Genomic DNA, 23,248 nt, shown 5'->3' with positions numbered 1-23,248 from the left:
ATGAGAAGATTCCAGATGTTTGCTCCAGCCTTGCCCCCCACCCCAGAGGTGCCCCAGGCCCCCAGCAGGTACCTTTGTAGCAGAGGTTGTTCTGGCAGCTGCCCCCGTAGCTCGGCGGGCACTCGGAGCAGGGACGGCCGGTCTTGTACGGAGCTTCTCCAATCCAGTTGCCCCTGGGAGAAATGAGCATCCATCAGACACCCTTCTGAGCCTCCAAACCCAGAAACACCATCCTGGCCTAGAGCAACTAAATAAAGACTAAACCACCAGCCGTGTAGGGAAGGTGTTCCTCCTTGTTCCATCCCTAAAATGACATTTTCTAGGGGTTTGCCTAAATCGTGTGCCATATTGCTTTTATATCACATCCCAATATCAACAGCAGGGTCTAATGTAAAGAGAAATAAATCACTGGATTGCTGCATTTTGCTGAAGAAACTCTCCAGAAACAACAGCCCATTTTGGCCTTCTGTCCTGCAGGTTTTGGGGGACGAGGTGGTTGAAGGAGCTGGAGTTAAGCTGTGCCTATAAACTCCTGGGTTATGCTCTTTCAGCTGTCTCCACCTATGAGGCTACATGAGGACAATGTGCACCGGTGCCAGAGAGAAAAGATTAAGCAGAAGCTGCAGAAGCAGAGTGTTTTTCCATCCAGCAGCTCTGAATGGATGATGTGTGAATGGCCCAGCCTGCTCTGGGGGCTCTGTGGGAGCTGCTGTTACCCCTCAGGAGGAGCAAGCTGGTAAATCCCCCCAAACCAGGAGCAAAATGTGCTCATCTGACGTGGGGAGAGGGGATTAGAGAACCCTCCCAGAGAGCTCTGCCTGGGACACGGCAGCTGCAGCCCCACACTTCTTTTTCCTTTGCATTATCCTGCAGTGTGATCCCCTGAAGTCAGGTGCTCCCCGAGCCACTCACTTTGCACACAGCAATTTCCCTATTTTGTTTTGTTTTGAAGTTTTGAATTGCCAAGGGCTTGGAGTGGGAATGTTTCTCCTATTAGCCATTAAACCAGAAAATCTTAACTGCCCTTGCCAGGTAGTAAACTTCTCCTGGATGTAGTAGGCAAGAAATATGATTTTCATTTTGAAATTTAATCAAACCGTCGAGCTAGTGAAATCTTGACTGCTGCAGTTATTTCAGGGTTTTTTTGGCATTCACCACCACCCCATCCCTTCCCACCCTGTGACAGCAGAGAGCAAGCCTTGCTCAGCAGCCAGCTCCCTCCTGGCCATCTCCTGCTCCTCCTTTCCCTTCCCGTGGCAGGAACATCAAAGCTCCAGCCTGGCCCCAGCCTCTCATTCAGTTTTCCAGGCAGGGCTCTGGAGTTTTGAACCAGCCCTGTGCTGCTGTCTAAAGAAAAAATTTAAAGCCACAACCACCGGTCTAGACTGCCTGAAATCTCTTCCCCAGAGCTAGTTAAGCCAGCTGCCAGTTTTGGGAGAGCTGGAGAGAGCCCAGCTGCTCTGCCTTACTTGGGGGAGTAGTTGCAGACCAGGTAGACGGCGTTCTCCCAGATCTCTCCCCACACATTCATCTGCTTGCAGACATTCACAGCACAGCCAATCCTGTTGGTGGTGGCCCAGACTATCTGTAAGGGAAATGTGGTTATTGAAAATAAGCAAATTACCCCAAGCCAGACACGGGGGGATGTGGGTGCAGAGCCCTTGGGGTCCTTTACCTGGGTGTAATGTGTGCACATGGCACCTGTACACCTGTCTGGGCACCACGGGTTGCACTCGTGGGGGTATGGGAATGTGTAATCTTTCACTTCATCATACCAGGACTGCACATGGAAGGCTGGAGATCGATACCTGAGGGGGGAAAGGCAGCTGGAGTCAGGATGTTCTGGTAGAAGTTTTCAAATTAAAAAAAACCAACCAACCAAACAAACAAACAAAAAAAAAGTTTTTGAAAATGTTAAAGATGAGGGGTTAGATGGGATATTGGGAAGGAATTGTTCCTCTGAGGGTGAGGAGGTGCTGGCACAGGATGCCCAGAGAAGCTGTGGCTGCCCCTGGATCCCTGAAGTGCCCAAGGCCAGGCTGGACAGGGCTGGGAGCAGCCTGGGATGATGGAAGGTGTCCCTGCCCATGGCAGGGGAGTTGGAGCTGGAAAGATCTTTGAGGTCCCTTCCAACCCAAACTGTTGTGTGTTTCTATGATTTTTTCCCTCAGATTCAGAGCCTGACCTGACTCTGTATTATTTATAGGTTTGACATGATCCTCAAGTGCTGCTGACCTGAAATGCCCTCTCACTTTTCCACTCAACTACAAAATACCTTCTAGTTTGGCGGGAAGTTGTGTTTTGAAAGTAAACACGAGTTAGGCTTTGCCAAACGTCTTAACCCAAAAGCCATCCTGTACCTATTTTACCAGGGGGCAATTTGCTAAATCTGGAAGGTAACTCACAGCCAGTGCTGGGAGAGCTTTGAGGGTGAGTGGGCTTTTCCTCACCCACATCCCACCAGGAGCTGCTGTGGAGCAGTTGGTGCCCTGCACTCCTACCCTACCTTTTTTTGGCAGCAATTTTCCCCTGCACCCCGTGGGTAATCTCTGCCTCAGATATCACAGTCTGAGGCAGAGCTGATGCTGTTTGGGGGGCACAGAGGGTGTCAAAACTACCTGAACAAACTCATGCACACTGCACACACAGTGATCTGCAAACTGCACCAAACCCACTGCTTTTTGGTTGCTCTCAACAGCTCACACCCAGCAAGCTGCCAGAAATCCAAATGATATCATTACCAACTGGAGCTGATCCCCACAGCCAGCTTTTCATTAAAAATCACTCATTAGAGGTATTTTAAAAACATCCATCTCGTGATGTCATGAAGCAAATACTTTCCCAATCCTATTTTACAGGAGAGGAAATGGAGGCAAACAAGTTGTGGCCCGTTTCTGAAAAAGCTGAGATAAATCTGATTTTTCTTTCCTCTCAGGGATCACAAAGGGAGCAAGATTGGATCTTCCTCCATCAGGAACCCGTGGCCACCCTGAGCACTTGTAGGACAGCCAAGAACAGCACGATCTTTTGACTTTGTTTCCAATGAATTAACCACTCTATTTTCCAAACATTACAATGGGCCTGATTTTTACATCCTGATTTTACATTTTTTACATTTCACACCAGCAAATTTCCTTTGCTTTCCACCAAGTTCTGCCTGATTTACAACAAAGATAACTGGACTTCCACCCAGGAAATGGGGGAAAACGCTCAGGGCTCCTGAGCAAGAACAAAATGTTTGCTGTGCAAAGCAAGTTTAACCTATAGCAAGCTTAAAAACAGGGGCTTAACAATAAACAAATTTCATCTTGAGGTGGAGAGGAAAATCCCTTTAGAAGCCTTCATGTCAGCTTTCCTGACTGGGTTAATGACTCTAGTTTAAAAACTTGTCCCAGAAATTGAAAAAAAACCCTGCAAAGTGTTTTCAGTAAAGAAAAATCAGGAGCCAGATAAATATTTATGGAAAACACAGCAAGAGAGAATTAAATTCTGAACTGAATCCAGACATTGCTCCTGAGAAACTTCAGCCTTCAGCTGTGTGGTGCCAGAACCCCCCTGAAACAGCAGATTTAGGAGCAAGTGTTCAGGCTCCTGGACCTGTTCACCTCAAGGAGAAGGAGTGACTTCAGGTGTGTTACAGAGGTGCTGCCCCGAGATCCAGATGGATGGAGGGGCCCAAATCAGTGCTGGGAAGTCTCAGTGGAAGGTGGCAGCAGGAGTTACCATGATACCCATCCCACTGATGACAATTAATCACAATTAATGACCCCCAGCTCTTCTCCCATCCCCCCAGTGCTCCTCCAAGACAAGAGCAATGTGTCTCTAAAGGGGGCCCCCAAACCACCCTTTGCAGAGACCCTGAGGCACCCCAAGCCTTACCTGCCCCAGTGCACTGCCAGGTTCTGCCCAATTGACCTGATGAGGTCACTGGGCCCGTGGTCCCAGATGCACTGCTGAGCCCAGGCGTGTGCTGACCTTTCCAGCTCCTCATCCCAGCTCTGCAGGGTGTGGGGAGAGAAAAGAGCTGGTCAGGTTTGCATCTCAGACTCGCTAGATCAGGAGATTAAACCAACAGCAGTTAGTGGAGAAAGACTAAAGTGCAGACCACCCCCCAATTTCTGGCCTGTCCTGGGGAAGCCACCACACTTCTGTGCTAAAATCTCATTTCTCAACATGTTCCCCTGCCATGAAGGTCCAGGGCACTGAAGGGTCTATGATTTCCTCAGCTGGTGCCATGCTTCTGAGGAAATGCTTCACTCAGTTCACCAGAAAACACACAAACCCACGTGGGAAGACCTCAAGGACACATCCAGACCATCCACCCTAAACCACGAGATATTCTTGGCAGTTGGTTTTCTAATGTGTTTTAAAAAATTGAAAATTAAAATTAAAATTAAGCTTGGAGATCCCACGATCTCCAACATGACACACATTTCTTGGATCTCATGATCAGAACATGACATTTCTGGGATCCCATGGTCTCCAACATGACATTTCTGGGATCCCATGATCTCCAACATGACACACATTTCTGGGATCCCATGATCTCCAACATGACATTTCTGGGATCCTATGTCTCCAACATGACACACATTTCTGGGATCCCATGGTCTCCAACATGACATTCTGAGATCCCATGATCTCCAACATGACACACATTTCTGGGATCCCATGATCTCCAACATGACATTTCTGGGATTCCATGGTCTCCAGCATGACACACATTCCTGGGATCCCATGGTCTCCAACATGACCCGCATTTCTGGGATCCTATGTCTCCAACATGACACACATTTCTGGGATTCCATGGTCTCCAACATGACATTTCTGGGATCCTATGGTCTCCAGCATGACCCACATTCCTGGGATCCCATGATCTCCAACATGACACACATTTCTGGGATCCCATGGTCTCCAACATGACACACATTTCTGGGATCCCATGATCAGAACATGACACACATTTCTGGGATCCCATGATCTCCAACATGACACACATTTCTGAGTGCTGCAGGAGTTCTGACATACACTCAGGGCTTTGATGTATTTCAGGATGATTTTTCATCCATTGTCCTTATTGTTGGGATGTCTCCAGGCTTTCCCACCACGTGAGAGCTCCAGTACCTCCACCACACACAGCTGGAGATCTTTGATCCAACCTCTTCATCAGGGAGTGTGGGTCTGAGGCTCTCAGTCTCAGCTCCTCTTCTCCTTCCAGAATAAATGAGAGTCCACCACTGGATCCAGTCAAATACACCAGAGGTGGCAATGTGCCAGGCTTTTTTTTCCACTCTCACTGAAACAGGCATCATGTTCAAATGACAAATCCCATTTCTGAGGGCAGGATGCTGGGGTGAGATCACTGCTCATGGAATATCACACAGTTGTGAGCCAGAGGAGAGCTCCAGCATGACACAAAGGCACACAGGAAAGCAGCTCTGCTGGCTCTGCTGCCCAGGAGAGCATTTGTTCTAAAGGCCAGACTGGCTGGGCCCAGCAGCCAGTGCCCTGAATTCATTGTGTAATTACTGACAGCTGCTCTATTCAGAGCAGCCCTTAGAGGATAATTCGTTGGGATTTAAATATTACCACACATTCCTACAAATAAAACCAAAGAGAGGAGAGGTCCTGTAATGTGCATCCAGCCCATCCACATGCCAGCACAAGACTGTCCTCTCTGGACATTTACCATCACAACCAGCTGCTCTTCCCAAGTCCTGTCTCCTCCAGAAGAAAGGCAACCTCTGATCCCAAAGGTTTCAAAGGACCTGTCAGAGCCTGGAGGGCTGCAGGGCATCCAGGCTCTCAAACCCATTTACAAAGCACCCAGTGTTCATTCTGAGCATCTCTGCACGCAGTCTCAGGCAGTCATAGCTGGGATGGGGAAGGACTGTGCATCCCTGGGTAAGACAGTGGGAAAATGCAGTGTCTCCTGGAACGTGGTGTGTCTCCACTATCTCAGTGAGGCAAACATGACCTCATCTCACTGAGCTCACAGCCCAGGCCTCCCAGAGCAGCTTATCATGAAGCATTCTCAGCAGCCCAGGTTCCAGCAGCATCCCAGAGCTGTCCCAGTCTCACCAGCCTGGCTTTGGACTCAGCAGTGACCGACCAAACTCAGCCTGCAAAACCCCCTGTGGACACAGCTCTGACACAGGGAACAAAACCATTTTCCTTCTCAGCCCTCCAGCTCCTTGGAAGTGATGGGATCAGACCCACCACACATCCCCAGCCCTCTGCTCAGGCAGGCTCAGGCAGCAGACACAGCTTTTTGTGGTTTCCCACTCTGTGGGCTCAGCAGCCACCGGCCACAGCCGCCCTCCCATCCAGCACAAAAGCCACAGAAACTCTCCCAAGATGTTCTGCACTCCCAGCTCCTCAGACTTCCTACCCAGCTCTATTCCCTGCAGCCCCGGAGGCGTGGATGTTCCAAATTTCTTAATTTAATGCAGAGACGTCCTGAGCAACGGGCTATTAAATGGGAATTAATGCGAGCGTTCGCGTTGCATCTCCCTTTGATGCCTGCGGATAAAATAAAAGAACTCGGACAAAAGACACTTGGCAGGTAATTGGGAGGGAGCTCCATCTCTGCACGGCTCTTTGCTGCATCAGGAGAGGAGCTCGTTTCTGCAGGCATCGGATTACAAAGCCATCCCATCTAAATTAGAGCAGTTATTTGCCTCTCGCTTCTCAGACGCGAATGCGGTCAGGAGGCTGGAATTAGTTCAGGGCAACAAACATAGGGGGAAAAAAAAAAAGAGATTTCAAACTTTCCCAGCTATACTTGCAAGAATTCTTGATGCCAATATTCAAAGCAGTATCTAGGAAGATGACTGAAGCCAGAGGGGCAACGAGCCTGTGCTCAGCTTCCTTCAGAAGCAGAGGATGAAAATGTTTTGGGTGTGAGTGATTCCAAGTGGGTTAGCACGTGGACTCTCTTTTTTTTTCACTCCTGAAAATTTCTGATGTCCTTTCAAGGTGGAATGGACGGTGTACATGTAAAATATATGGCATACACACACCACACCACAACTTGTAGGTCCAGATCTAATAATGCATCCCACAAGGAGTCTGCTCCCTCAGCCCAAGGAGCCTGCAAACCCAAAGCCAGACACCTGAATTGCAGTGATCAGGTTACTCACTCATTTTCCTCCCCAGCCCAGACTTTCTGCAATACTGGAGCTTCCTTCTAAAAGGGGCACCAGCCTCCAGGACTGACATGTCCTGGCAGAGCTCTGGAGATGCTTTTTGCTAACCCCCACAGCAACACTACCCCGTCCTGACAGGGAAAGCCACCACCCTACAGCTGAGAGGAAGGATGCATACCTTATACATGAAAACAAACTATTTTCCTTCCAGCAATCTGCACTGAGAACAATTTTGCTTTATCCAGCTGTCTCTGAGGCCACCGCAAGAGGAAAGATTTCTGCCTTTCATCACTGCTGAAAGCATCTGACTAAGCCATCTTAAAAGGTCACCATGCCTTAGGATCTATTTTGTCCTTTTTCCTCCGAGTCCGTGGTGTCCTTTTCACTCTGGGACTGTTAACAAGGAGTCTGTTTTGGCCTTGGCACCCACCCAGCTCTGTTCAGCAGTCCAAATGCACTCTGGAAGTGTCAATCACGGAGCTGGTAGAGGGGTTAAGGTAATTCTGAACTGGCCCAGCTTTGTCAGGAAGTCGTGCCCTGCTCACTCATTTTCCATTAGCACTGAATGCCTGTGCCAGCTTTCAATTAATTACACAGACCCAGCAGCTAAACCGTCTCTTTCTTCATTTTTCAGCCCACTTTGCCTAATCCCATCCATATATAAAAATTCTTTTGATCTCTAGATAAGTTATAGGACTCACTGTGCTCTTGCTTTCTCATTAACAGCATCCAACAACAGAAGTTCATCCAGTAGCAGTGAAATATGTCCCTTTCCTGGAATAGGTCCCATTTCCCTTTTAGACCACGTAAATATATCAGATATGGAGCTGGGAGGAAGGATTTTCACAAGGGAGTGTTTGGAGGTTGATGGGCAAGAACGAGCTCTACCCACTCATCCACAAATTATCCCAGCACATCTCCAGTGACGCTCCACTCCAGCATCAAAGGGAAAGAGGAAGGTTTATCAATGGTTCTACAGACAGACCATCCTCTTAAACGAGTCCAAATGAGAAATGTCCTCTGCAGGACACAGGATTAAAGAGAAATTCCCGTTCGGCATATACACGGCATTTCCAAGTCATACTGGGTAAACACGAGCACATGAAAGGCTGATTCTAGCCCTTCCAAGCAGCACCATCTCATACTCAGCTCCTTTCTTCAGAGCACACAAGGCCCTTTCACTGGCCCTCCATCACCCATGAAAACCACTAGAAAAGCTCCCAGAGCAAAGGCAAACACCGAAGTGTAACCGCGCCGCGAGCGCAAACAGCGGCCGGGCCGGGGCCGCGCGGCAGCGCCGGCTCTGCCAGCCCCACGGCCAACCAAAACACCTTGGGCTTGCTCCTGCTTTGTGTTTACCCTCTGGAAATGCATCAAGTGGCCTCTTCTGGCAGCGCTTCCCTGCAGGATAACGCGAGAGAGGCTGAGAGAGGGACGCAATCCCCGGTTCTTAGAAAGGGTTTCTGGCAGAGCCCAGCTGGTGTGGACGGACCGAGGGACAGCTGTCCTTCCTCACCATCCCCTGCCCTCCCTTCTCTTCCCCTTCTCCCTGCAGTCACAGAAGGCAGGGTTTTCCATCTGCAGCCCTCACTTCAGCACAGCTGGAAAACAATTTTATATTACATTTGAGTTTACTCTTCTTTTCCCCTTTTAAACACGGTCTTAACAAGTCATCCATCATTTGATCCCTCAGCAGGAGCGCACGGCTGAAGTCAGGCTAGTTTTGATCAGAACTTTATTTGCACACTGGGAAAAGGCACACAAAAAGTAATTATTTGCCTACATCGTTTTGTGGCCCTGTAACATTCTGATGGCATGGCAAAAATAGCTCAAAGTAGGGTCTCTGGCATCAGGTGGAAAAAAAAATGTTCATGTGAATTGTTGATGGCAAAGAGATATTTCCTGCTCCTCCAACTTTTAGGTTCTCCCTCTAAAATGGGAGAACACACTGACCAAACTTTTATTTTGGTTTCCTGAACTACAAAACCCAACAGCAGTGACCCATCCACACAAGAACTCCCAAAGCCTTTCCAGCTACTCTCAGTGCTTTGCAGGTGGAACCACATTCCTCAGGCCCCTTTTCCCTGTGGGCCTGTGCAGATTCCCAGGAGCATCGTGGATGTTTGGCTCACATTGCTAAGCTCAGGTGATCAGTGTGTGACTGAGGGCAGGTGAACCTCCAGCACTGGGTTGGCAACCCAAAAACCACCAGAAGATCCCCTGGGCAGAGTGTGGTGTCCCCACAAGAGCCTGAAAGCTTTCACAGGGAGAGCAGGGGTTAAACACTGGGGGGAAATTGCTGCTTTTATGGCTTGAAGGTAATGGAAGAGCCTGCTGAGGCAGGCTGGGGAATTGCCATCACCGGAGATGCATCCAGGGCTGGGCCAGATGCTCCTTTATGAATAATGGAACCACTTCTGGAGCTGTGCAGAGGATGGACTGGATGGCCCACCAGCAGCCCCTTCCAACCAAAACAGGCCTCTGATCTAAAGCATCCTTCACTCTGGAATGAAAGGCTTCAGGAAACCTCTAGAGAAAAACTTCAGAGGAAATTTGCTACACCTCTCGCACCACAAGGAAAATTTAAATACAGTAAGGAAAAAAGTAAAAGTAGTAATAAAGTGATATATCAGGCTCTAGACTCACCATGTATTCCATGTTAGAGGCCACTGGATACACCTGACCTCTCAGTTTATTGTGGAGCATCAGTATCTCCTGTCTGTCTGAGAATAAAATGGCTCTCTTGGACCTGGAGTGAGCTTCCCCATCCTGGTATTTACTCAGGATGCTCTCCAGGTGACTCGAGTTGGGCAAGATGAAGCACTCAGCTGTCTTTGTCAGCAGCAGCACACATCCCAGAGGAATGATCCAGGGCAGGGCAGGAGTCATTCTGCCAGCAGAAGCAGAGATGAAGGTGATGCTGGGTTTTCCTGCAGGCACTCCCGAGGCTCGGTGCAGGTCTGGAATTTGGGGAGAAACAGGCAGTCAGAGCAGTGCCACAGGAGCTCCCAGTGCATTTGCCCCCCAACAACGAGGTCACACAGCCCAGATGTGAGCTTGGAAAAGAGTGGTGCTTAAAATTATTGCTCACCCCAAAGGCAGGAAGACCCCAACAGCACCACAGGAGGTGGGGACTCAGAGTTTATGACACCTGGGAATTTCACTGATGCTGATTTGGGAAAGAACCTTTCCCAGGCATGGAGGAGGATGCCTCCTGCACCCCTGCTGGAGCTGCCACCCCTCAATGCCCACCAGCTCCGAGTAACCCCCAGCTCCATCCCTTCACAGGCAGGGGGACATTTGGAGCCATCCCCCCGAAGAGCAGCTGGCAAAGCCGAGATTCACTATTTCATGAATAAAAGGAAAACTAAAACCCCCAGCCAGGCGGATGAGGAGGTCAGGCAGCAGCAAGAGCTGCTCTGAGGCTGCAGCAGAGCAGCTGCGGGGCCGGGTGAGAGCGGCTGTGTTTGGGAAATGTCACGGCGGGGCCGAGCAGCGCGGTCCCCGCTGGCACTGACGCAGCCGCCTCTCGCTGACGCTTCCCAGCGGGCGGGAGCGGCTCCAGGGATGTGAGTTATGGAGCAGCAGGAGCAGCCGCCCTCCCCCGGCCAGATTAGATGTTCCCAGGCACTCGGATGCCGTCAGCACCGACAAAATGGTCTTTGGTTGTGGATGCCGTGGGACAGAGAGAGAGAAACGGCCAGCGTTTGTCACAGCTGCTGGTGAGGAGTTTTAGAGAGTTGGAAAGATGTAAAAACTTGTTGAGTATGAACAATTTGCAAGTGGCGTTTTTCTACTTCGTCTTTCTGTTCTCCCCAAGGACAGTGTGTGAAGATGTTTTAGTTAGTTAGCCAATCGAATAGAACCTATCCTATCACTCCATAAAAACCGCGGAGTTCCTTTAAATAAAGTTTTCTTTGTCTTTTCTACAATCCTGCCTCTCGCCTGTTCCTGTGTCAATCGCGGTGCAAGAGTGACATCTGGTCTTTGAGCAGCTTCCTTTAATCCCTGTCCCTTGCTCCCTAGTGCTCCTGCTCCACCTGTCATTCCCAAGCACTTCCACCCCTCCCGTGCTCCAGTTTATCCTCCCAGAGATCCTTGAGGGTCTTGGCTGGTTTTCTTTGGATCACTCACAGGAGGCTGTGCAGCACTCACTGAGCCCCTGGAGCAGGATCAATCCATCCAGGGCAAGAAGCACCTCTACAGACAGAGCAAGCACAGCATCTCCCTCCTTAGGGTTAAGTTTTTGGAGAAAGCTTCCCCACCCCTGTCTCCAACACGAGGTGAGGATCTGGTTTTGACAGCACTGTTGAAAGCCCCGCTGAAAGCATTCCTCTGCAGCAGCAGGAAACAACCCCCAGATTAGCAGGAATTATTCGAGAAGTTTCAACCAATGACACGAGATTTGGACACTCTGAGACCAGAGGAGCTGGAAGCCAACCAGAGCAGGGAAGAGCCATCTAACTCCCAGCTAAAAGCTGCACTTGAGCACAAAACCCCAAACCTCTGTTCCCCCAACCCACTAGAGCAGCATCTGAGGAGAACAGCAGCAAGCACGAGGTGCTTTGCACAGGCAGGGACCCCAAAAAAACTCTGAGAACGCTGAGAACCCCCAAAAATTTGTTGGCTGACTGCACAAAAGACAGAGAGTCCCTGCCTGAGGCTTCTCTCTTGGACTGAACGTTGAGGCAGATGAAAACCAGCTGCCCTCAGCCTCTCTCCAGGCAGAGCACTCAGCCTTTCCCTGGGTACAGCAATGCAGGATGTCATTTGCTCCCTTTAGGTGACAGCTCCTCATCATTTCCTGCTCTGCACGGCAAGGCGAACACACACGCCTTGTCCCCAGCTGCAGGCACACCTGGAGGACATTCGGTGGCACAGGGACAGACAGACAGACACTCCTTTAACCTCATCCTGCTCTCAGCCCCGCTTGCGGCATTCGCTTCCCCCGAGGCAGGAGCCCGACTTTCTAACCTGGCTGCACAGGGGTAGGGGAGATGCAGCAGCTGCTTTTGTAGACTGTCTGACCCAAATTCAGGGAACAATTCCTACTTTGAGGCACTTCCCTGAGAGGTTAAAAATAGCTGCATTGCCACGGCCATTGACAATGTGGCCATTTAGCCCCGGCCGCTCTCCCTGCAGGAACAGCCGGCGCTCAGAGGCTGCCTTTGCACCCCTCGTTTGGCCGCCTGCCCTTGGCTGAACAGGAGCCCAAATCCACCACCCATCTAAGGCAAACACTCAACTTTCAGAAAGGGCAGATTGAAAAAAATCAGCTGTAGCATCTGAGAGCCAGAGGAGCTGCCCCGCTCACGGCTCCGCTGCGAGGCCAGCGCGTCTGGCTCGGCGAGGCAGCCAAAACCTCCCAACAGATGGTGCTTTATTCCCTGGGATGGGCTTTATTCCCTGGGATGAGCTTTATTCCTCAGGATGGGCTTCCCTGTGTCTCACTTGCCAGCCAAAGGATACCAGCACCTCTTGAAAATTAGGTCGCTTTGACTTAATCTATTTCACTCAGGGTGTGCAAGTCCCTTCCTCTGCTTCAGCTTGAGGTGAGGAGCATCCCAAGGGAGAATAAAGGGATCAGAGAGGGACAGGGAGCAGAGAGTTCCCTGGCCAGGTTAATTGAAAGCAGCTGGAAATGCTCACGTTTCAGAAGGCTGTCACAGATCTCAGATGTCCATCCATCTGCCTCTCAGTATCCTCATGCCCAGGTGCAAAGGAACACTGGGATGTGTGTGCTCCAGCCCAGTCCCAGTGCCCTGCAGGGCTGGGGCAATGCCTCACCCTGGGAGGCTGAAATCACATTGCCTTTGAGCTGGGGTTTGACATTATTCACAGAAAATCATCAGCTGACAGTCAGCTGAGGAAGGCTCTGCTGTTGATTTCAAGGGTTCAAGAGGAGCACAACCTCCCTTTAAACACATCAGGCCCTTGACACTGGTGCCAGGTGAACATCTGGGAGCCATCAGAATCGACTGAGTCAGCAGAAAAGGACTCCTGAATATGCTGGAAAGCCTGTCCAAAGTGGGGAGAAATGGGAGGCCTTCTGCTGGGGTCTGAGGGAGTTAAAGTGCAGCACTGGACTTAGGGAAAGATTATTTTTAGAAAGCTATTTCCCCAGCTAATGGATGGTGTCTGCTTTGCAGGAAAGCAGGGGAGCTGGTCACATCTGAAGCCTGGCAGAGGCACTGCTAAAGCCACATGCAGGCTGACCCTGCATTCATGTCCCCAGGTCACCTTTTTCCTTGGGGACATTGAGCCTTGACTGCCTCCCTGGTGAAGCACACGAGTGGGCTCCTGCTCCTGGGTTATGGTGACATTTGCAGCTAAAACATCCCAGGGCCTGTGGAGTTATACATGGCACCAGCTGACAAGGATGGAAAATGCAAAGTTAGCTCAGGATGTCAGGAGAGCATTTAAAACAGTGAAGCAGAGAAGAGTTAGCCTGGGATCAGCTTCTAAACTGAGTCTGGGATCAGCTTCCAACCTGAGTTAGCCTGGGATCAACTTTAACCTGTGCAAAGAAATCCAGGGATAAAGCCACAAGACGATGCAGTAATCCCCAGGTCATCTCTTTCCCTGGGATGCACACACCTCAAGCTGTGCAGAATTGTGTTGGCTTCCAAAGACAAGGAGGATGACAAGTTCCTAGACACGGGACAACAGTGACAGATTGCACTGGACACACCACAGATGCAGCATCTTCAAGGCCGTGGCTTAAAACATCTGGATCTTCCATTCCAGTGCACTCCCAAGTGGGAGAGTTTCTATGTAAAACCACATGGAGAACCCACTGGTAACAGGGAGCACACGTGGTGATGCTGAAATTCCTTCCCTACAGGACCTGAGAGCAGAGCAGCACAAACACAGGCAGCCTGGAGCAGACAGATGTGCCCACGGGGATCAGCTCTGGGCACTGCTGCAGCATCCCTTGGATATTTTCTATTTGCATAGAAATCCACTCCTGTACTTGCAAACTCCTCCCATTCATTCCAGATTAATGCTTGTTAATCTTGCATTAAATTCTGCAGGGCACACATGAGGGAAGCTCCGAGAGCACTGTGTTATTTTATACCATCCAGGCAACTTTTTGGAGAAGTTACTAAAACTGTGCCTTCTTCAGAGTCATTTCTTGCACTCCCACCACCCCCAAAAACAAAATTTCAGCATCCAGAACTGAACTTTACACTTACCTTGCTGAGTACTTCCAAGTCTCCAGGTAATTGCAGCTCCTCCAAGCCTGCTTGTGGAAAATAAATTAACGTATTTGAAATACTTAAAACGAGAAGGAGGGGAAAAAGGATGGAATAAGCCTCAGGAGGTGCGAGATGGTCGGGGCTCAGCAACTCGGACCAAGTGCAGTCTCCCCGAGCTCCCCGGTGGTATTTATGCTCTCCAGGCAGAGGGGAGAACCCTGGATCATCCCTGTGACACCGGGCGTGGAGCAATAACGAGAGGGAGAGGGAGGGGAAAAGGGGGGAAAAGCCACCAGGAGAGGGCTGGGATCGCAGCAGCTCACGGGCGGTCATTGGGGCTCAGAGGAGCGGGACCATCCTCCCTAAGGCGGGAGGGAGGAGGAGGAGGAGGAGGAGGAGGAGGAGGAAGGAGGAGGGCAGCCCTGCTCCTATAAAAGCGCTGGCTGTGCTGTGCCAGCAGCCGCCTCTGGCACTCGCAGCCAGGAATTCCAGGGCACGGGGAATCCTCCCCGCACAGGGGGGACCGCGACACCGCGGTCAGGGCTGCGGTGACAAGAGAGGGGCAATTCCAGAGAGGAATTTTCCCTGGAAGGGGCTGAAGGCGGCTGGCTGCCCCCGGCTGCCGCTCCTCGCAGGGAAATCCCACCCAGCTCCAGCCCCGCCAGTAAAGCCCATGGCATCCCCCTTTATTTCCAGAGCGGGACTTTTGCTGGGAACAGGAGATTAATGGCGCTCTAGTTTGCTGCCAAAGCTCTCCCAGAGCTGACATTCCTCCGGGGCAAGAGCGGGAGCCGCAGGGAATAGGGAACGCAAAGTCGGTGAAACACGCAGGCAGCACTCACCTCTGCCCATGTCCCAACAGCTCCAGCCTTGGCATCCAGCTCCGTGGTTTTACTCACTGTGAAAGGAAACGATTGAGCAAAAGACAAGCTAAAAGTTCCTTCCTTTTTCTCGAAGTAAACAAACAGGGAGAACCCAAACCGCTGTCGTGAGTAACAACGGGAGTGTGTCACGGCAGCAGCATCCCCGGCACTCCCGTGGGATCCGCATCCCGCACCAGGGTCAGCGCATCCCCCGGGATGTCCCCTGAGGAGGGGCACCAGCCACACCCAGCACGGAGCCAGGGGAGCACCCATCTCCTGGGAGCTGGCACATCCAAGAAAAGCAGCTCTGCTTTTTCCAAATGCACTGCCTTGTCCTCTTTCCGAGGTTCTTGGGGGGAAAAAAAGTCCTTCTATTCTTCTGACCAGTCAATATTTATTTCTTCCTTCAGGCAAAACAGCAACCACTTTTATTTACTGTTTACTAGGAGGGAGTTTACAAGATATTCCCAGAGGTTTGTTTAAACCCAGCAACGCTCAGAAAGCAGAGGGACATTTATCAAACTCGTTCAACAGAGCAGGAGCAGAGGAGCAAATATTGGCAGCTGGGAGAGCAGCACTGCTCTGAGCAAAGAAAGAGCCCTCTGAAGTCAGCATCGAGGCTGATTCCATCTCTGACACCATTTTCCTGAGGATTTTTCAAGAAGGGACAGATTGTCACCCCTGGGGTTGCATCTCCCAGTCCATTCCAAGCTGAGATGGGCAGCCAGTCCCCACCAGTCAGTCCCAGTCCCACAGCCTGGTGCAGCCACACCAGCCCCTCGGGCTGCTCTTCCCACTGCCCACACTCTCCCAGCTGTATTTACAAAGAGTTTCTATTTACTTCCAAACAAACTGTGTATGGGAACCAGCAACACGTGGTGCAGCACTTGGACCTGGCACTTCTGCCCTGCCAAGAGCCATTCAGGGCAGTTTGCTCCCAAAAAAAGCTCAGATTTTGACACCAACACAGGCAACTCAAAGACCACCCAGAACTGGTTCTGCACTGCTTTACTGTAAAATCACTGAATCCTCTTTTTTTCCCCTTGCTCTTTTGATTCTCTCTGGATCAGTGAGTTTGCTCGAGGCTTATTTAATTAGCTGAAAGATGCTGCAGCCCCCCAGTTCCTAATTTCCCCAAAACACAGTGAATTTCACCCCAACACAGTGAACCCTGGTGACCCCACACAGGCTGCCACCCCAAAACCAGGCAGCTCCCCAGCCCTGACTCACAGCCCTCAGAAGGTGCTGCTCACTCCAATTACCATAAAGCTGAATTAACTCATTTTAAATCTCACATACCGACGGACAAATAATTTCCAGACCTCAGAGGAATCTGGTATTTTGTAATCTCCGCAAATATCCCTATGGGAAAGGAATCCCTGTAGGATGGTTTGGGCTGTCTGATTGCTCCATCAACCTGGCTGCTTTACAAAGATTTGATTTTTTAATTTATTTTTTTAATGTACACCAGGATGGTTTCACTGTACAAGACACACACAGGGCCTGGTTGTGCTCAGGGATGAGCACAGCCTGGAACAAGAATTTTTACCCACCTCATTTTGTCTTGAGTCAGCAGCTTGGGGTCATATGTTCCACCAAAGCCAAAACAATCAGAAGTTACTTTTAATCATTCCTCGTTATTACTGCCTTGATTATAATGTCTCCATTTCATATGTGGTAAAAGCCACATAAAGCAGGCTGCATATATAAGTATATATTAGCAGAGAGGCTTTTAATGTAATAGCCAATGGATGGGAAGAGACACAGATTTCCCTATGCCCTCCTAATTGACCAGGCAGACAGCGAGTCTTGATCTCCACTGGAATTAATGCTCCTTTATTTCCCACTCCAACACAGCTCGGCAGGAATGGCCCCAAAGCAGGGCAGGGTGAGAGGCACAGAGCTGCAGGGGATCCCCTGACTGCACTGCTGCTCCAGAGCACAGGGGGATGAACAGGGTGAAGAGGAGCCAGTGGCAGCAGGGATCTGCAGGAGCTTCTCTGGGATCACCAGCAGTGAGAGCACAGGGGGAGCAGTGCTGGGCACTGAGCTGGGCACCAGGCACAGACAGACTCAGGTCTGGGGGAATCACACCCTGAGCTGGGCACCAGGCTCAGATTTGGGGAAATCACCCCCCAGGCTGGGCACCAGGCTCAAGTTTGGGGGAACCACCCCCCAGGCTGGGCACCAGGCTCAAGTTTGGGGGAACCACCCCCCAGGCTGGGCACCAGGCTCAAGTTTGGGATATCACCCCCCTTTTGCTGCCTGCTCACATCCCCCTCCTGCCTGGGCTGTTTACCTGAGGGAGCCAAGGAAGCCCTGCCACATCCACCACCCCAGCAGGGTGGAGATGCCCCTCTCTTGATCTTGCTGCAATCCAGAGGCTACTCCAGCAGATAATTTGACAGTGTGGGGATCCAAATCACAGGAGGGAAATGCAGGCATTGATGGATTTATTCCCAAACACAATTATTACTTGGCACTGCGAGCCCCCTGTTTGTTCTTTCTTGCTGTTCTCCTGTTTTGGGGTAGCCTGGACTGACCCAGGTCCATCTGCAGCTTCTCCACCTTCTCAAGAACATCTCAACACATACTCAAGAACATTCCCCTAAATGCTTCAGCAGCTGATGAGGAAGAAAACAACTCCCCATAAATCTGTCCTGTTTAATCAGTGAAAAGCTGATGTAAAACAATGAAATAAGAACACGAGCTGCAGCAATTCCAGAACATTTAGGGGGCACCACTGACTGCACTAAGTACAATTCAAATGTGAACTGAAATCCACCAAACCCTTCCCTATGAAGGTGGTGAGGCACAGGCTGTCCAGAGCAGCCGTGGCTGCCCCAGCCCTGCAGGGGTTTAAGGCAAGGTTGGACAGGGCTTGGAGCAAACTGGCCTAGTGGAAGGTGTCCCTGCCCAGGCAGGGGCTGGGACAAGATGAGTCCTTTCCAACCCATCAGTTTGGGATTCCATGAAAACCACTCACCTTGTTCTCAGAGGTTCCTGGTTGCATCTGGAGACTGGAACGGTTCAGGACCCTTAACCCAGCACCCACCTTTGGGGATTTCACCTCAGAGCAGAAGCTGGACTATCACAAGCTCTGCAGCCACCATATCTGGTTATTCACCAATAGAAATGATTTCCAAAAAAATCCTCTGGGTCATTAAGACAGCCTGAAATCAACCCCCAGCTGCACAAATCTCCAGCATGTTGGGAACATCCCCTACACGTCCAAGGTTTCCTCTTCAGTTCTAATGAAAAGCAGCAGATTTAGAGCACATTGAGAGATAAAGCCTCTGCTGACAGCTCAGGATCCATCCTGATAGCAGGCCTGGCCCAGCCCAGCCCGGAGGGACATCATCTCCAGAGGATATTGTGGATAACAGCAGTTTCCTACTCAAAACACCTTCCCCCACCCTAAACACCTCGTGGCTTTAATAACCCTCCTCCCCAGCCCATCCAGCCCTTTCCCTGCACATCTGGCTCATGGCACAAGGTTTTCCCCACAGCCCTTTGGAGCTGCACATCCAGTTTCTCATTTTGGAAATTTCAGGACTTGTTGTGCACTAAGAAAAATACCCCAAATATTTCTCAAAATTTGGTCTGAACTTCAGCAAGCAACCACCGGATTTACAGTGCATCAGAGGGTGTTGGGGATTTTGTTTTACATAATCACACCCAGAGGAAATGATCAAAAGCTGCCAGCTCTTGTTTTGTAACAATGGGAGGAGTTAATACAGAAAATAAAAATTGTGGCTGTGTGTCCACATCACTGTTGCCACATACTTTTATTTCCCTTTTAATACACTGCAGAAGAAGGACTTTAGTGACAAATACATTTGTAACATCCTCAGTAAAAAATGCAAAAATTCACTTTTAAGTGATACTGAGACAATTTCAAGTCATACTGAGAGAATTTCAACACTTGATTTTTAAACTGGCAATGACTCTTTGCCATTTCTTAAAATGGTAACATGTAAAATTTACTAAGTAATGTATTAATTAGGGATCACCTGCAGTTTTCTCTGCACTGTTCAGGTTAACCTGCACTATCAGAAATGCACCTTTTCACAATGCACTGGAGATAGAGTTAAATAAATACCAACAGAGGCACAGAACTAATTGAACCCAGGATTTCTGCTGAACAGAAAACCGCTTTAACCAGGTTCCAGAAGCAGGATGTGAATAACAGCACAGAACAGGAAGTTCAAAACCTGGTTTCTTTCTTTTTTGGAACAACCTCCCAATCCCCCAAGATTTCAAGTTCTCACCAGTGGAGCTCTGGGGCAATTCCCATCACAGGGATGGGAGCACCAATCCTCCAGCAGGTTCAGCTCCAGGAGCTGAGGTTTTCCCTGCAAACAGCCACAATCCAAGTGAGCTTTGCACAGAAAATTGCTTTGGAATTGGTGGAATGTCACCAAAATCACGAGCAGCCACCACCTGTAAATCAGAAAATCCTAATAAAGCATGAGCAGCAAAACCATAACAATACATGTGGACACCCAAAACAATGCCAGAGTATCATTAAAGTAACTCAGCAGAGCAGGACCAGCCCAAAGAGCCACGGGGTTGGGATGCTCCTTCCTGCAGCAGAAGCTCTGGACAGGAAACTCCTTCCTGTGGGACAGCACGAGAGGGCAGAAGAGTCAGGACAAGCCAGGGAGCTTCCACCATGCCATGATGAAATAAAGACACAACACCACTATCATCAGAGAATTAAATAATGTATAGGAGTTTTTTAGAGAAAGCAACAGGAAGCTGATCAAGGAAATATTTTTACCAGAAGTTCTCCAGAGCAATGTCAGCTGGCTGAAGAAGAGACAAAGAAATCATCTGCTTCAGAAATAACAGTGCAGGAGTTTCCAGGAGGACACAGAAGGAATTCCATCCCCTCTCCTGGCTGCTCAGGGCTCAGCCCTGGGACCACCACATCCCTTTCCCTCTCCCCTCCAAGTTCAGTCCCACCTGGAACACTTCTGAAGTTTCAAAAAGCTGTAAAAGCAAAGAAAAATCATCTTCATTTGGGGAATGCTCCCTACACCTTGAGAAGGGCTACACAGAAAAAACCTTTGGAGTTTCCAAGGGCAGGATTCACACCTGGGGAAAAACAAAACCCACACACACACACACACCTTAAACCAACTTTGTGACTTTTATTGATGGGCGACAACTTTATACTTCTAGGTATCACTAAACTGTGTACAATTAGGAACTCAACATTATAGGAGAGCAGACAGCAAAATTAAACAAAGCAGACTTAAAGAAATAGCAATCTTAATTATTTTGCCCATTTTCTTAATTTCATGTACACAGAAGCATAAATGCAGTTTGAAATTTCTTAATAGCAATAAAGTTACAATCACCCATCTATATAGACTAACATCTTAACTCCAAATATTTGATCTGCAATGTGTACTTAAAGCAGTTTCTCATCGCACAATTATTAAAATGTGTCTTCCTATCAGGAACCAGCAACTCTGCAGTTTGTACATGTTTTGAAGCACAAAGGACCATTTCCATCTCATACACATCAGCTCATATTTTACCACTTATCAAAAAACTATTGGGGAAGCAGAGAGAGCTTTTTAATTTTTTTTTTTTTTTAATTTTTTTTCTTTTTTTACTGAAGTAAAGATAAAACATTTTCACAGAAATCTACAAGTTCTGTTGCTGGTGCAGGGTTTTCTTCTACTACGCAATTAGAAAGTGGGAATTAAATGCAAATCCCCTTTTTTATTATCTTAGGATTCAGCATTAACTCGGATGAACTTTATTTCTTTTTAATATTTTTTTTTGTGATTCACAAGGCTTCCAACCGAGCGACTTCATTCTGCAAAGTCAAAAGTCAACACAAACTATGTTGTGCACAAACGGCAGCTTTCTTTAGCACTCTATCCCATAGTTGCAAGGGGACAAAAACAAAACAAAAAAAAGAATAAAAAGGGGAGGGGGGAAAAAAAAAAAAACAGAAAAAAAAAAATTCACTCAGAAGAGCATTTACAGGAGAAAAAGTTAGTGATGTTGGCGTCCTACGGGGCGGGGAGGTGGGGTCACAGCAGGTCCACCTGGCGGTAGTACAGGAGGTAGGCTGTGCGCTCCAGGGCCGCCTTGACCACCTGCGAGTGGTGGATGACCCTGACGGCCTGGTCGTCGATGCGCAGCCACCCGTTGAGGCCGATCTGGAACACGTCCGTGGTGTAGTGCCCGCCCGTGGCGCTGTTGCCGTGGTGGTACACAACTGTGGGGATACATGGGGGGGGGGGAGGTGTTGCCTTGTGATTTCAGGGTTTACCTCAGATCCCTACCCTGATAATTCCCTCAACCTCTCCTTTCCCTTCCCTGACCTCTGCTGAGCACTGTCTGTCAGTCCTGGAATTCCAGAAGGGCAGATTCAAAGGATGCCCTCTACCCCTGGGGGGGAATTGGGCCAACCACATGTGAAAAATGCCTATTTTAAATTTGGCTTTTTGCAAATATTGAAATGAATATTATATGTGTTGTGTTAGAAAGTAATGCTGTATTAATTCTCTTAAGTAGTGTGTTAAATCTAGTTTTAGGTTATAACAAAATGTTAAAATAGACACTGTGCTATGTGGGATACTTTTTTTCTAAAGAAAGGACTCGCACTGAGATAGCAGCCACAGGACACCCAAATCTTTCAGAGAAAGAATTTATTGCTCCATTATCAGGAGAAATGAACTTCTTCCCACCTCGCTCGGGCAGGATGACACCGTTAGGATTATGAGGAAGAAGCTGACACTGCCCAGACAGAATCCTGTGTCTGAATGGAATTTATGTATCCTGTATGAGGTGTATGAATATGCAACAGGCTGTTGTTTCTAAGGGTTAATCCTCTGTTAACATGGGTCCTTTTACGGGCTTATGCTGTCCAGAGAGAGGTACCCAGGCTGTCTGTAACTCTTAGTTTCTGTTGTCTCATATTGTCCTAATTCAAATTGTCCAAATTACTGTTACTCTAATTGTATTACTATTTTTATGACCATTTTATTACTATCGAACTTTTAAAATTTTAAAAACAAGTGACTGGCATTTTTCACACATGTGTCCTTTGTCCCTTGAGACCTCCCCTCCTGTACCTGGTTGGTGGCTCCCTACCCCTTCCCTGCCCTCTCCCTGGGGTTAAAAGGAACAGCACCCACGGGGTTTGGGAGTTCTGTTGGAGCTGGTGCTGGGTTCAGAGGCTCCATCCCACACCCACCAGAGCTCCTGCACGCCTGGACTTGTCCCCACGTTGTCCCCAGCTGCAGCACCCAGCCAGCCAAAAGTATCTGTGGAGTAAAACACCACCCACCCAGCCAGCCAAAAGTGTCTTTGGTGTGAAACACCACAGTTGCCACTATTTGGTTCAGCACAAGAGCCAGACAAGCTCACACCCACAAGGTGCTTCAGGGCAATTGAAAAGAAAACACTTAATAGAACCCAGTGTTTCTATAATTCCATGTGCAGAGTCTGCACTTGCAATAGAGGTAAAATACACACATGAAAACACACAGATAATAAACCATGCAGATAAATAAAAGGCACAAATAATAAAAGACAGATAAAATACCTGCAAAGAGCCGGTAGGTTCTTTGGCCTTTGGAAATTTTACTTTTCACACCAGGAGATAGTAGCTCTGGAGGAGGAGAAACAGCCATCCATTAGGAATTCTCTATCAAGAGGATCAATTATTTTTCAGAAAACCAACACTATCACAAAGGAGAACATTTAACTGAAATTTCTTCTGCAGCCTTTAAAGAATGGTCATGGTTCTAATAACTAGTAATCAAGGGAGGGAATTTGCAGGTTTGCAATACTGTGGTTTATGAAAGCTTTAAAAATACCACCAAAAAATGAAGGGAAATTAAGACATAGTAAAAGATCAGACTATTCCATTTTCCCCCTTTCACTCCTGCTGTCAGAATGACAGCATCAATTGTCACTCTGAATCTGTCAATGAATGACAGCATCAATTTCAGATTCCAAGTCATGCTTAAATCCTAAAAGAAAATTGCAAAATAAAATATTAAGTAAA

General features: G+C 48.8%; 2 protein-coding genes across 2 annotated transcripts in view; both read right to left on the bottom strand.

Moving 5' to 3' along the window:
* The window catches only part of CRISPLD2 (cysteine rich secretory protein LCCL domain containing 2), a 30,801-nt gene extending 16,098 nt beyond the window's left edge, over positions 1-14,703 (bottom strand). Inside the window, exons 1-6 of the mRNA XM_030227727.2 lie at positions 14,345-14,703; positions 9,795-10,108; positions 3,880-3,998; positions 1,676-1,808; positions 1,470-1,585; positions 73-173 (exon numbers count right to left, since the gene is read on the bottom strand). Of these exons, the coding sequence (XP_030083587.2) occupies positions 73-173; positions 1,470-1,585; positions 1,676-1,808; positions 3,880-3,998; positions 9,795-10,037 (712 nt within the window). The 5' untranslated portion in view covers positions 10,038-10,108; positions 14,345-14,703. The remainder of the gene's footprint in view (positions 1-72; positions 174-1,469; positions 1,586-1,675; positions 1,809-3,879; positions 3,999-9,794; positions 10,109-14,344) is intronic.
* A 5,643-nt stretch (positions 14,704-20,346) lies between these two features.
* USP10 (ubiquitin specific peptidase 10) overlaps positions 20,347-23,248 on the bottom strand; it is a 45,864-nt gene continuing 42,962 nt past the window's right edge. Inside the window, exons 13-14 of the mRNA XM_030227559.2 lie at positions 22,784-22,849; positions 20,347-21,451 (exon numbers count right to left, since the gene is read on the bottom strand). Of these exons, the coding sequence (XP_030083419.1) occupies positions 21,264-21,451; positions 22,784-22,849 (254 nt within the window). The 3' untranslated portion in view covers positions 20,347-21,263. The remainder of the gene's footprint in view (positions 21,452-22,783; positions 22,850-23,248) is intronic.

The sequence above is a fragment of the Serinus canaria genome, chromosome 11 (genome assembly GCF_022539315.1).
Source record: "Serinus canaria isolate serCan28SL12 chromosome 11, serCan2020, whole genome shotgun sequence".
NCBI lineage: Eukaryota > Metazoa > Chordata > Aves > Passeriformes > Fringillidae > Serinus > Serinus canaria.
This window is presented reverse-complemented; position numbering and strand designations above follow the sequence as displayed.